This window comes from Falco punctatus (assembly GCF_963210335.1).
Source record: "Falco punctatus genome assembly, chromosome: 7".
Classification (NCBI taxonomy): Eukaryota; Metazoa; Chordata; class Aves; order Falconiformes; family Falconidae; genus Falco; species Falco punctatus.
Genome location: NC_137587.1, coordinates 1506476 through 1519603, shown reverse-complemented (window position 1 = coordinate 1519603; position 13128 = coordinate 1506476). Strand labels below are relative to the sequence as shown.

The following is a 13128-nucleotide window of genomic DNA, read 5'->3' as shown; positions in this document are numbered from 1 at the left end:
CGGGACGCCCCCGACGGCCGTTGAGGGGGCCGGCCCGCGCGCCGCAGCCCCGCCCAGCTCCGCCCCGCCCCCGCGCCGTGCGCATGCGCCGTGCCCTTTGTGTCGCGGGCGGGCGGGCGGCGCGGGGCAGGCCGGGCCGCTGAGAGCGCCGCGCCGCCGCCGGGGCGGGGAGCGGAGAGAGCCGGCTCCGCCATGGTGAAGAAGCGGAAAGGCCGTGTCCTTATCGACTCCGACACTGAGGACAGCGGTAGCGAGGAGAACCTAGATCAGGTGCGTGGGGAGGCCCGGCCTGAGCGCGGGGCCTGGGATCTCCGGCCCGCGCAGGGCTCGGCGCCGCCATCCCTCCCCTCGCTCCCTCGCTCCCGCCCGGGGTTACGCGCCACCGTCGCTCTCCTCAGCCCGATGGGGGTCCCCGTGGCCTCCGTGAGGGGAGCCCGCGCCCCCCCGACAGGGCCCCGGCCTGCCCGCCGCGGCGGCTCCCGGGGTCTCTTCGCGGCGGGCCCGGTGCTCGCGGGAGGGTGGCGCGATGCTCCGGGCGGCTCGGCCCTGCGGGGCGGGGAGCCAGGCCCGGCCGCCGGCAGCCCTGGGGCAGCGCGGCGAGCGGCCCCGAGGGCCGGGCAACTTTTCTGTGCTGCCCCGGCGCGCCGCGTCCCTGCTGCCGCCGAGCCCCTGGGGCGGGCGGGCTCCCTGGGCGGGCAGCACAGCCGGGGCCGGGAGCCGGTGGCGGTGCGGCGGGGAGCGGTTCGTTACCGCCGGGGTATCGTCCTGCGTGGGCAGCGCGGTGTCCGGGGGGCTTCAACCGGGCCGGGCTGCGGAGGGGCAGCCCCCGCCTCGGTGCTGGGGGTGGGGGAAAGGGCTGCGTTCGCTGTGGCGGTTGGCGGTGCCGTGGTTCGAACGGTAAAGCAAGACCTGGCAGGTACTGAGCGTTACGGCTGGTGTGGCAGTGCGTGCTCCGGGGGGACGTTTGGCTGGCTGGCTGTGCTGAAGCCTACATGTCTGATGTAATTTACATGCTGGACCTTCAGGGTTTTTAATATAGAAGCTGTTGCTATGTTGCAATAAAAAGCCTTCCCAAACACTCAAAAATGGTTTTGCGGCTTGGAGGTTCAGAAAAATGAAATCAGGTAGACAAATGTATTGGAGCAGAGTGTGCCCTGATGATTGCGTGTGCCCCTCGAGTTCTTCGAGCTGCCAGCATCTCACCACTAGTTCATTAGTTTGGTGGTTTCTCCGAAGCTTGAAAACAGAAGGGGCTGGACGAGCTCTGGCATAGATCAGTGACGGTGGTAGGAATCACCCCTTGGTTCTGCATCTGTTCCTTCGTTCGCTGGAAGCATGCCTCTGCAGCTGTACCTGAGCAGTAGGTGCTTCCCCCTCCACTGAGCTGCTTGTAGCAACTGTAACAGCAGGGATATGTATGTGTGAGGATGGAGGCTACGTAGTAAGGAAGAAATGTTTTTGTGGTGTGATTTAAGGATGAGAGTCTACTGAGTGAGGCCCCTGTAGGTTAAATGTTTGGCAGCTTTCCTCTGCACTCCAGGCTTGTTGAATCAAAAGACCAGGAGCCTTTTTAATACAGTGTCTTGCAAAAGAGAAGAAGGGTAGAGAGAAAGAAGGAAACTTGCTTGGAATAAAAGTAGTGGTGGATATGCCAAGACAGCATCCAGGGAGGTAATCTGGGTTGAATGACTGCTTAGAGACAGGTGCGTGAGAGAAATCCTAGAAAAGGTTGTAGAAAACATCAGGAGCTTCCTGAAGAGAACTGTTAATTGTATGAACCTGCTCTGTTGGTGTTGAGTGCCTTTTTCAGAGAAAGGTTTGTAAAATGCCTTTGCTAATGGAAAGGTTTTTTGTTAGTAAGTAGCCTAGGCCATCAGTTTCTGCAGCTTGTATGTTCTCATTTGGGGTACTAAATTTTAATCCGTTTGCTGTGGACATAATCTTCCAGTTATGAAACTAATGCAAACCGATCTAGTATCGACTTCCCAAGACTGCAGAAGTTGGCGTGACTGTGTTTCTACTTGCAGCTAAGGTTCATCGGCCCCAAAGCAGTGTTTTAAAGAATAAATTGTGTCATGGATTATAAAGACAGTAATGCAGCTTCAGAAATGTTTGTTGTGTGCTGCTGCTGCTGTCATCTGAACAAGCTATGAACAGCGGATGATGAGATTCAAAGGCAACACACACCAGCACAAAGAGCCAAGTAAAGTGCTTCATTTGGAGAACGGCTCTCCTTAGTTTCATAAACTTTGAGCCTTGATGCCTGCTCTGTGCCCATCCAAAGCTTTAAGTGCGTTCTGTGGTGTGTAGGGACAGTGAGAAGGAATTGAACAGCCTGACTAAATATTATCAGCCATGACATTGTGGTGATGTCCAAAGCATTTCCCTTTAAAAATGTATAATTGCAAACATCTCTTTTGTTTAGAAGAAGGAGCTGCTCTCTAGTAGTATTTGGCTTTTTGGGTTAATACAGTGTAGTTAGAGTGGTTTTGAATTCTTACCCCATCCAAATAAGAAACCTGGAGATGATTCTGAAAGTAATTTGTCTTATGGTGTTTGTGCCGAGAAAATAATGGCAGTAGTATTTACTTCTTATAACTTGTTATCCTCAAAATGCTTTTGTAGCATCCAGTTTTCTTAAAATTCTGTGTGTATATGTACATGTATTTATAAAACTTAAGTAGACTTCGTTCCTTAGTCTGTGGGGAGAATCATGTTACTGGGGTGTACTCTGCTATCACAGAGAAGGTGCATATACATTGACCTGGATTGATAAAACTAATTACGACATTTTAAAACGAATGTATGGTTTTTCACACCAGGAGCTCTTGTCATTGGCCAAACGGAAGCGCAGTGACTCTGAAGAGAAGGAGCCACCTGTAAGCAAGCCTACTGCATCTTCAGACTCTGAGACATCAGACAGTGATGATGAGGTGAGTTTGTCATGTTACCAGTGAAGTTACTGTGAATGATTTGTCCGATGGTACCTAAGCAGTGAAAGTGTATTTATTGTACGGTATGTTTAGCCTGCTGACTTCACGGAGTGGGACTGGCAGTCAGTGGACCTGATGGAGGCCCATTAAGCCCAGAGGATGTGTACTCAGAAATACTTCTTTTTTTCTTTTAATCAGTAGGATTTGAATTGTAACTGTATACAAAACAGTCTAAACGTCTGTGGAAAAGTTGACTGCCTTTTTGATCCCACGTTCATATGTTCTGAATGGTCTGGTGATCTGCCCGCTTAAAACTAGTGTTTTTCCTCTGTAGCGCCTGTGGTTGAAGTAGTAGTGCAGCTGCTAAAGCTGGACTCTTGAGTTGAGAGAGACCTTTTCAGCTTTAGAAGAGACCTTTCTTCCTCAGAGAGGGAAAGGATCAAGACAGGTGGTACTACTCTTTTACGGATGGTAACACTGTTCTGTGTAGCTACTTTGATTCCCCAAGAACTCTGCTGTGAATGAGCTTGTCTGGTCATTTGAAAATGCAAGAGTGTGTGTTTTATTGGTATTTTTGAAGAAAGTCAGGCAAGGAAGAATTTAGCATTGCTTTGTTCTAGCATTTTGTCAATTCTTTGTATTGTGTTTATCTGCTAGATCTGTTTTTGTTATTTGTTCTTGGTACTACCTTCTAGAGCTGGGTAAAAGTCTCTGCTTTCATCTATAAATGAAAACTGAAATAGACTTAATTAAAACGGAGGAACTGACAAACAGGTCATACAGGTATTTGAATAAAAAACACTTTCTTGAAGGCTTACATGTCTCTTGCAAGCTTTCCGCGCAATGTAGTGAGGTCATTTATTCCATCTATACTTAAAAATTTAACAGGGATCTGTTTGGGATGGATATTTTTTTCTGAAAATACAGGAAGCGCTATTCCTCGTGCGAGCTTGAAGACCAGTAGGGTAGGCCAATGATAACCTATTAAGCATTTGGTAGTGTTGCAGAGTTCTTACAATAAATGTAAAGAATGTGTAGCTTAATCCTCTTCTGAGGCATTTTTCAAATAAATATGCTTGGAACTCTGTTTCAATCAATTCCTTTCTTTCTTTTTTTTTAAAGTGACTCTAATATGTGCTTAAGGCATAAGGAGAGAGAGAATTGTGAATGGACTAGATATATTGGGTTTGTTATTGGGTTACCACTCAGTCTGTCACTGTGAGTGTTCAGATCTTCTGGCACACAGCTTATTTATTCTGAGCTATGTGGAGCCTAGCATGTCTGGAAAAGTAGACATAGGTGTGGAGAGCATGCCGAAGATAAATCCTTCTGCTTTGTGTTTATCTCTGAAAACTGACAGAAGAAATTACATTATTCAGATTATTATTTAGCTTGTATAATGACAAGAAAGTCTGTCTTTCTATTATACATAAATATGGCAATGAATCTCATCACAAATTTGCACAAACCTTGCAGATGCAGTAGTATCTCTGCTGCAGCATGTACGTTTGATACTTTTTGTAATCTGTGTATCATTTCTAATTGATACTCTGTTCTTTCTGACCTCCATGCAGCAAGAGGAAAAGCTTTAGAGAAGAGGTAATTAGGACACTTGCTTCTATTCCTGTGCCTGAAATATGCATTCTGAACTGCTGCTTGTCACAGCAGGGTGAGACAGGCTGGGTTATAACAGTTCTGCTTCTGCCAGTCATTCAGCTGTGTGCATCCCTAGGCTTGACTACACTACTCCTGCTGAACGATTTTGGTTTTAATCAGTGTTCTTGTGATGGGTTCGAAGTTGGCTCAACCTTGGGGTTTGGGAGAGGGGATCTAAAAGCTGAAATTGTCTTGCTGGACTTCCTGCAAGATGAGGACCTTGAGGGAAAAGCATGAAAATCATTGCCCTGGTCAAACATGCTTAATCATACCCATGTGCTTCCACGCAGGTTTTGTAGTGTGCACATTCTTTATGGTTCCTGCCAAGACCTAAAGGTTCCAGGACTGACGTTGCATGTACAGGAAAGGAGCCTAAACCTCTGCTTCAGTGGCAAATGCTGCATTCTGCATTTTTTTTAAAGGGAGAAAAGTTTGTGGGGCATAGGGGAGAGAAAGTGCATTTTGGAATTACAGCATAACAGCATGTACAAATCATGCCACATCTATACAGTGGTGCCCACAGGATTTCAGTAGATCTTTAATGTTTTATCATTGTATGTCTTGATGAGAATGTTCTTCTGTGAAAGCTCTTAGCCCCATCAGGTGTTATGGTGCAGATGCTGGGTTCTATAACGCTTTAAGGACCTCTGTGGTCTGAATCAAATTGTCTAGCCAAGGGAATGAAACTGAGTTGCAGGCAATGAAATAGGAGGGATGCTCTGAACAGTCTTCTGGTGGATCTGTGGAATATGCATGACTGAATTGACTATGGACTGTTGTTCAGAGAACTGATAAACAGCAATGACTGCAGGGCTCTGCAATAAGAAGTCCTACCGTTGCAGAGAGGTATACTAAGCCGGACACAGGTGTGGAGGCAGATATTTAATTTATCTGTGGAGGAATGTGTGGCCATGACTGCTCAAGAACTTGCTATCCCAAACTGTTAGCCTGCTGCACGTAACCAGTTTGGTGTTAGCCAGGTTACTCTTGGGGTGTACGTGTCCGCAAGGTACCCTCATTGCTTATTGAAGACACTCATGAAGACATGGCCTTCCTCAGTTGTAGTAGGTTAGTTCTGGGTTCCTGCTCTTCCTTTTATCCTGGTGTCATTGGTTGCAGTAAGAGAATTCTTTCTGTTGTGTGGTGAGGCCTGGATGACTTCTGCAACAACTTCACTAACATCAGCGCAGATTAGACAGAGCCACAATGCTGTAGGAGGTCCTGTTTGTTTCTCTCAAAAGGTTTGTTGTTAGCAATGCTGATGTGTGTCTGTGTCATCCTTCTGCGCTTGTTCTAATGTTGTGAGGGGTTTGGCTGTGCCTTTTAACAGCTCTAGGGTAATAGCAGAAAGATACTTCCAGAACAAGAAAAGTTTTATATTGTGAACGCTTGGCAGCAGCCTGGAGTTTAGTGAGGAATGTCTTTTTATGCCTTTATTTGCAAATGTACTGATTTAGTAGGACATGGTATAGCTGAAGATCTTGTCAAGAACTATGGGACAGAGGAGGAGGTGAGCAGTGGTCATGCAGCTAGTGAGGAAACTGGTCTCCAGTAACAGTTGGCGTAGCAGGCTTTTTATGCCTTTTTATGCTTTTTATGTTATCAGGAAAGGACTTGAAAGTTTGGATCTACTTACTGGACTTTGAGTTAAAGCAATCTAGAAAACCTTGGATTATCGGAAAACTGCATGTGTTCCTTCTGTTTTGGGGTGTCTTGTGGGTTTGTAGAGATTGTGATGCTAAGTGTTGTCTTCTCCTGTGTGCTTTTATTTTGTAATACTGCTTAATTAGACCTTCAAGAATGAGTGGGTTCTCCAGTCCTGTGAGGCCTTTGCCATACATTTTTTGTTTCAAGCTTAAGAAATTTGAAATGATCTGTGCTTTAATCTTCTTATACACAGTCTTATAGGCTGTGTGCTTTGTAACTGACTTTTCTTGGAGACAGTTTCCTTCAGCTGTTAACGGGTGCAATAGTAAAGCTTTCCTTAAGGAAGAGAGGTGCTGTTACTTTCCTGCCCCAAAGTGCAAGCGCAAATGTGAATAGCACAGGCTAATTGCGTGGAGGCTAGCATGTCCAAAGAAGTAATGTGAATCAGTTGTGTACAAAACTAGTATAAAATTTGGTCTGCAGGTGGCTTCTTTAAATTGCAAACTAGCATGGGGATAACTTCTGGGAACTTAATTTATGTGGTATGAGAGTCTGCAGGAGCTCTGAAGTAGAGCAGGTTGCTCCAGAAATAGACTCGTGGTGGTATAGGAATTGAGTGTGTGAATTTTACTTTTTTCTCTGAATGGACTTTCCCTTTGTACCCAAGGAGCAGTTTTTGCTGAGAACAATCCAGTCATAAGGCACTATCTAATATCTATCTAGAGAAGTCATTAAGTCTTTGTTGGTCCAGATGATGCTTGCTGGCTGGTGATGCTAGAGCCATGCAAGGCGCTTGTTGACTTAGTGTTTTATGGCTGTTGCCATCTCCAGCTGTTTGGCCCAGGCTTCCTAAATAAAACATTGCAGGTTTTTACAGCCAGTGGCATCCCGGAATTTGTTTTAGTTATGGAGAGTGCTGCTTCATTCGTATTTAGTATCTACTATCTCGATGTTTCCACTCAGCAGTTCTTGCTATTTTTCAATACGTGGACCGCTTAAAATACTTCTAGAGTATAGGTTGACTTGCAGCTTAAACTGAATTTGAACCTACTATAGGTAGATGGGTTTTTTTTCCAGTTACTTGTAGTTGTCTTTCTGTGAGCTCCTTTGAGCAGTACTTGGACAATGGGTGAGGGTGGATGAGGTGTCGGGTGATATTTTGGCCCATGAAGCCTTTCAGGCAGTTCCTGGCAAAGCCTGTTCTATGGCTTCAGGAGGTGTTTCCTTTATTTGCTTATCTCCTTTCCATGTTGGTGTTGACACCTTGAGTCTCCTCTTTGTGTTTAAAATGATCCCTTAAGTTTTCTAATTACTGAACTGGTGTCATTGGGAAGGTAGTTGGGTGGCTTGCCTGGAGGACTGCCTTTTGTTTTTCCTATATGAATAGAGGAGAATGGATGAAAGTTTTTAAGCTGGGCTAATGTATTGTAACTTGGTACAAAGTTATCTGGCCAGGGAAAGGAATGCCTTGGTAAGGGACCTGTTCTGCTTTGATGTTGTGGTTTGTCATTTGCCTTTTGCTTATAAAAGCCATATCCAGAAGGGAAGGATATTGTTGCAGGGACAGGCTGGTAACCTTTGCTGTGCATCTCTGTCTGATTTGATGTTAAAAAAAGAAATAAGAATACCTATTTGCAAAATAAAATATCAGTGGATAATGCATTTAGATGCTGTGTGAGTAGAAGAAAATTGCAACTATCCGAGCAGTGGGGGTAAAACAATTCTGCGTTCTGCACTATCAGAGCTTGCTTTTTTCTTCTTCTCAATCTCATTTCATCTCCCTAGTGGAAATATGTTCCAGGTTTGCTGAGCTATAAATTATTTTCTTCGATGATTTTGCGTAGTTGCTTTTGTAGAAGATGACTTATAAATCTGGCTAATTTCTAATGTGGGTTCTGGTTTTTTGGTGGTTTGGGGTTTTTTGGGATTTGCGTGTGTGTTTGGTTTTTTTGTTTGTTTGTTATGGGCAGTCCATTCTGGGTACCGGGGTTTAACCTGGACTACTTAGAATTGTGGAATCATTTAGGTTGGACAGGACCTTTAAGACTGAGTACAGCCATTTCTTGGGAAAATGTGCAAGCTATTGGCACTGTGAACCTTGGAAGCAAGAGGAAAAATTGAAATGTTCTTCTGGCTACTTCCTGTGAACGAACCATAAAGCTCTGTTGTATGATAGTACTAAACAGTAAGTAGAAAGCCATGTTGCAGCACACTTCTGCATGGGTTTATTAACTTGCTGTGTCTGGAACCATGGAGGGTTCCAGATGGTGGCTGAGGAGGCAGCAGTGAATAGAGGGACTGTTTAGAGGAGGCGTTATAATCATGGAAAATGTGTGAGAATTGTTCACTGGTTCTGCCTGGCTGGAACATGGAAGAGGGAACCTGGAGAAGCTGTAGCAGTAGACATGTTTTGGAAAATGTGGTGGTTGTTTGCTGTTTGGGATGTGTGGAGCTAAGGGAAACAGAGCAAACAAACACTTCTGACTAACTGTGTGCATTTTTGCTTCATGTTACATGCAAACATATTGTTGCCTTTTTGATCCTCCGCTGCCATACTAGAGCCTGAGGAAGGGGCTCGATACTCTGGTTTGGACTGCAGGTTGCCATGCAGCTCATGGCTTTCCAATATTGTCTTCACCCCCCTCCCAGACCTGCTAATCTCTGTTATGTCTTCCTCTGCTGCAAGAAGGAACTTGATGTTGGCTAGTCTCTCTCTGAACAATACAGAGTGGTCATTCAGTGTCCAGATGACAACTGATGGTTCCTGAGCCTGCAGAGCAATCTTTGAGCCTGAAAGAGCCTCGCACTAACTACATCCTGGTTATGATGCTTTGTTTGTCCTGAAGGCTTGCTTGAACCCTTGTTCTGTAGTGGTACCAGGAATGACCAGGCATTTATGAGAGATTGGGATATCTGAATAACCCCTGAAGCATCTGAGTTGAATGAGGAAGAATTTGGCATTGTGACAGCGCTGAAACTGGCAGGTGACAACCAGTTACTGTGACTTAAAAGATGTAGAGGTCACTTGCTTAAACAAAAGCAGGATGAAGTGTAATCTCCAGTGCGAAATAGAAACCCAAACAAAGTTTCCTAGATTAGTGCAGATTATTTTTTTATTACTTTTTTTGTTCAAGAGGTGGTTACACAGCTTTCTTTTCAGTTCTGTCTTCCTGGACCCAGGTTCTCTCCACAATTTCCCTTGTGAGTTAAATGCTGAGAACAGTGGTCTGTAATGCATGTATCTACAGCTATTAAACATTTTATTAACTGAAGTCCCGCTGTTTTAATCTGATCTTAACTTCTTTCATCTCAGCCTGACCTCTCAAGGTCTTGCTCTAACTATGGTGTATACTACGGCTTTCTGTGTGCTGCTTTCTTGCCAGACAGCATGCTGACGCAAGGTGTAATTCAGTGTTAGAACACTGAAAGAAGTGGCAGAGCTCTGGGAAGGAGGCACCTCTGCATCCCTGGTTCAGAGGGCTCTGCTCTTCCTTGCTAAATGCTCAGTTTCACTTTCTCGCTGTTGTGTTTTCACTAGTATGCTGGCAGTGGGTGAGCTCTTGAACAAATAGCAAAAACGCACTTTTCTGTCATATCTGGGGGCTGATTCCTTAACGTTGAGGTCTGAGCGGATTCAGGCAGAGTACGTGCTTGTTCTTAACTCATTTACATGGGCATAATCAACCAGGAATATTATTAGACAGCAGTATTGTAATACTGAACAAGTAAAACTTTAATGTGGAAGCCAATAGAGACTTGAGTGCCAGCTCAGGCTGATATCAAGTGAGACGCTTTCTGTGCAGTTTTTCACCTGTCCTGTGGATGATAACAGAGTGGGGTAGCTGCATAGGGCATGCATTGCAGTTGGTACACTGCTAGGTAGCTCTGTGTTTACCTCGGAAAAAAAAACTTCTGCCTGGCCTTTGACAGATGCTTTTGAATACACAAGCTTATGCTTAAAGATGATGATGAAGCAGCTGGTAATATGAAAGGTACAAGGCTGGGGGTGAGAATAATCAAAACGTAGGAAGTACTACAGATATTAGTAGATCAGGTTGTAGCTTCGAACTACTTGGCAGAGTTTCATTTAAGAGTATTTGAACCCCAGGGTTCTCTGAAGATGGTGCGTAATCGGGCAGAAGTAGTAATCAAATTTGATGGAATGATTACTGCTTGCAGAGATGGACTTGATTCATCTCCCAGGAAGAGGTGAATGGGTGAGAAGCCTGATGTTTGTGTGCACCTGAGGTCAAATCTAAAGAATATTTATTTTTTCCAGTGAGTTTTGAGCACAAGATCTCAGTTGTGCAAAAGAGTATTTGCTCATTTGAATTAGGAACGTATTTTTTTAGTAGACTGCGTGCTTGAACAGATGGTGATACGCATGAAGGATGAGAGTAATATGCAGGTGTGGAGAGGATAAACAGTATAAAAAAATAATAATATATGTATTTAAAAAGTATTTAGAAAGAAACTGTCTTACCCCTGAAGGTCTTGCTCCTGGAGAATTTCTAGGAGAGGCAGTAAAGTGCAAAATACTGTAAAGCCTTAAAATAATACACAGGCAATCCTAACTGATTCTGTTCCCTTCTGGCTTTACCCGGGTAGTTAGGACAATGCAAAAATTCTAATAAGTCACATGTAAGGTAAATACTAGTTCTTCTTCTGGGACTTTTGGGGTTTAAAGTTGCTACCCATGTATGTGTGGTGGTATAAGTGCTGCACTTGGAAACCACAGTTTAAGTTAATTGAAGATATTATATTAAAAGAAAATGAAAATTAAGGCTTGATGTTTGTGGGGTTTTTTTATTATTTTGTTTTCCTGATTTCTGTGATTCTGGTTTGATTCTGATTCCATCTTGGGTACGTAGATGCAGGTTGTGGCTGACATTACTGTCTATACACAAGTGAGCTCGTGGTTTGTTGCATAAAAATACAGATGCTGTGTACTCTTGGTAAAATTGAGATTTTGGAAAGACTCATATATAATTGGTGTGCCTTCATGAAATCTAAAATCTGCTCTCGAATAAACTAGTTTTGGAAACACATCTGTTGCTTCTATTTAATAGTAGTAAACTGAAGCGAATCCGTACAAATGCAGTTGGAGACTTGTTTAAAATTATTTTCCTAGAAACCTCTAGTACCTCTTTTCTCCTGACAGATATTGCAGACTCTGAAGTCTTCATTTTTTTTTAAAAGAAGCACTCTACCAACTGTTGGCTTGCACTGTTAACTGTTTGGGTTTTTTAAGAAAAAAACCCACCCAAAACCAAACAACTACACAAGACCCCACCTCCAAAACACAAACTTTTGAAATGCCTTCATTTGATAAATTTCCTATTGGCTTTTTTTTTCCTTGTATGATTGATTTTTTTGCTGTCAGGTATTGGGCTGTTTCTGTTGTTTTTACTCCAGTGTTTTGAGGGAGGAAGAAGAGAGTGATGTTTGTGTCTCACGATCCCTTTCTTGGTTCTTTCCTTGCAGTGGACTGTTGGAGGTTCTAAAAACAAAAAAAAGGGAAAAACGGGTAAGGCAGAGAAGAAAGGAGCCATGAAGAAACAGATGAACAGAGCTGCCTCTTCAGGCAGCTCAGATAAAGACAGCTCAGCTGAGAGCTCAGCACCTGAAGAGGGTAAGATAACACATGTGCATCTACTTGCAGTGTATTTCCAACAGAAGGTACCCCTTTCCACACAGTGAAGAGTGGTGTTAGATGGTGGTGTTAAAGACTGCCTTCAAGGAGTTTTGTTTGTGTTACCAGTGGTCTGGATGACAGTTAAGCTTGCCATGGCTTGAAGTGCAGATAATTCGGTATAGCATTGCTGTAAGCACCCCATTACAACCACAACACTAAATACTGTTTCAACTGAAGCATGTATGACATGTTTCATTACTTGACTTTCTCCTGGAAAATTCTTTTCTTCCTTCTAGCATGTCCCATCTGTAGCATGGGTAGCATTTCTTTTTATTCCCATTGATGTATTTTCCCTTCACAAACTTCTCTTGTGATGAAAAAGGGAGAGGTATATAGTGTTGAGCGTGATGCAAATAGGAACTTACCTTGCATGCGTTTGCACTCAGTTGGAATTTGTGAATATTTATACTGTCACAGAAGAAGAAAAATAGTTACTATAACTTCATCAGAATTTTTTTACATGAATCTTGAATCTGTTCTGATGCTGGGCAAACTTCCTGTGTTCTTTCATGTTTTCATCATGCTCAGGAAGATTGTCAGGTGGTTAGTTGTGATTTCAGCTGATACTAAAAAAACCAAAGTTAAGGAAGACTATGAAGGTGACTGCAGTTTTGAGTATGTTAAACACAGCGGGGACAGACCAAAGCATGAAGTGACTGATTATATCGTGCTGTATATATCGGTGCCTACAAATCAGCATTCCCCAGTGTAAGCTTGCAAAGCTGGAATATAACATACTGTTAGAAATAACATGAGACCAGAATGAAAGTGAAAGAAAGGATCTTAATGGCTGCTTTGGGTGTGATGTAGTTGATTAGGTGAGATAATCACAGCACTTGGACTTGGATCAGGTTTAATGGTGGCATTACCCAGTATTACTGGGGTGTCAGCTGTTCCCTAAGCCCGTGTACAACTGAGAGGGCTACAGTTACAGTAACAGAGCTAGCATCACAGACTTGCCAGTCCTCAGGGTAGTGTGTTCAACTTTTATCTTTTGATGTAGCAATTCATATGATGAATTTTGGTTCTTCAGGATGCTATAATGAGGTGGTGGTTAATGGTGGCATTTGAGGTGTGCACATGCACTTAACCAGGTTATGGATATATAAGCAACTTCTCAGGGACATAAGCATATAGGCGTAGAAATTTCACCTTAAGACCCCAATACCACTAACCAAAAGCTCTCCTAAAATTTGC

At 43.8% G+C, this 13128-nt stretch overlaps 1 protein-coding gene across 1 annotated transcript in view; it reads left to right on the top strand.

Moving 5' to 3' along the window:
* The first annotated feature begins 94 nt into the window (after positions 1-94).
* Positions 95-13128, top strand: part of RTF1 (RTF1 homolog, Paf1/RNA polymerase II complex component) — a 34298-nt gene continuing 21264 nt past the window's right edge. The window contains exons 1-3 of the mRNA XM_080394825.1: positions 95-270; positions 2823-2933; positions 11721-11868. Of these exons, the coding sequence (XP_080250951.1) occupies positions 193-270; positions 2823-2933; positions 11721-11868 (337 nt within the window). The 5' untranslated portion in view covers positions 95-192. The remainder of the gene's footprint in view (positions 271-2822; positions 2934-11720; positions 11869-13128) is intronic.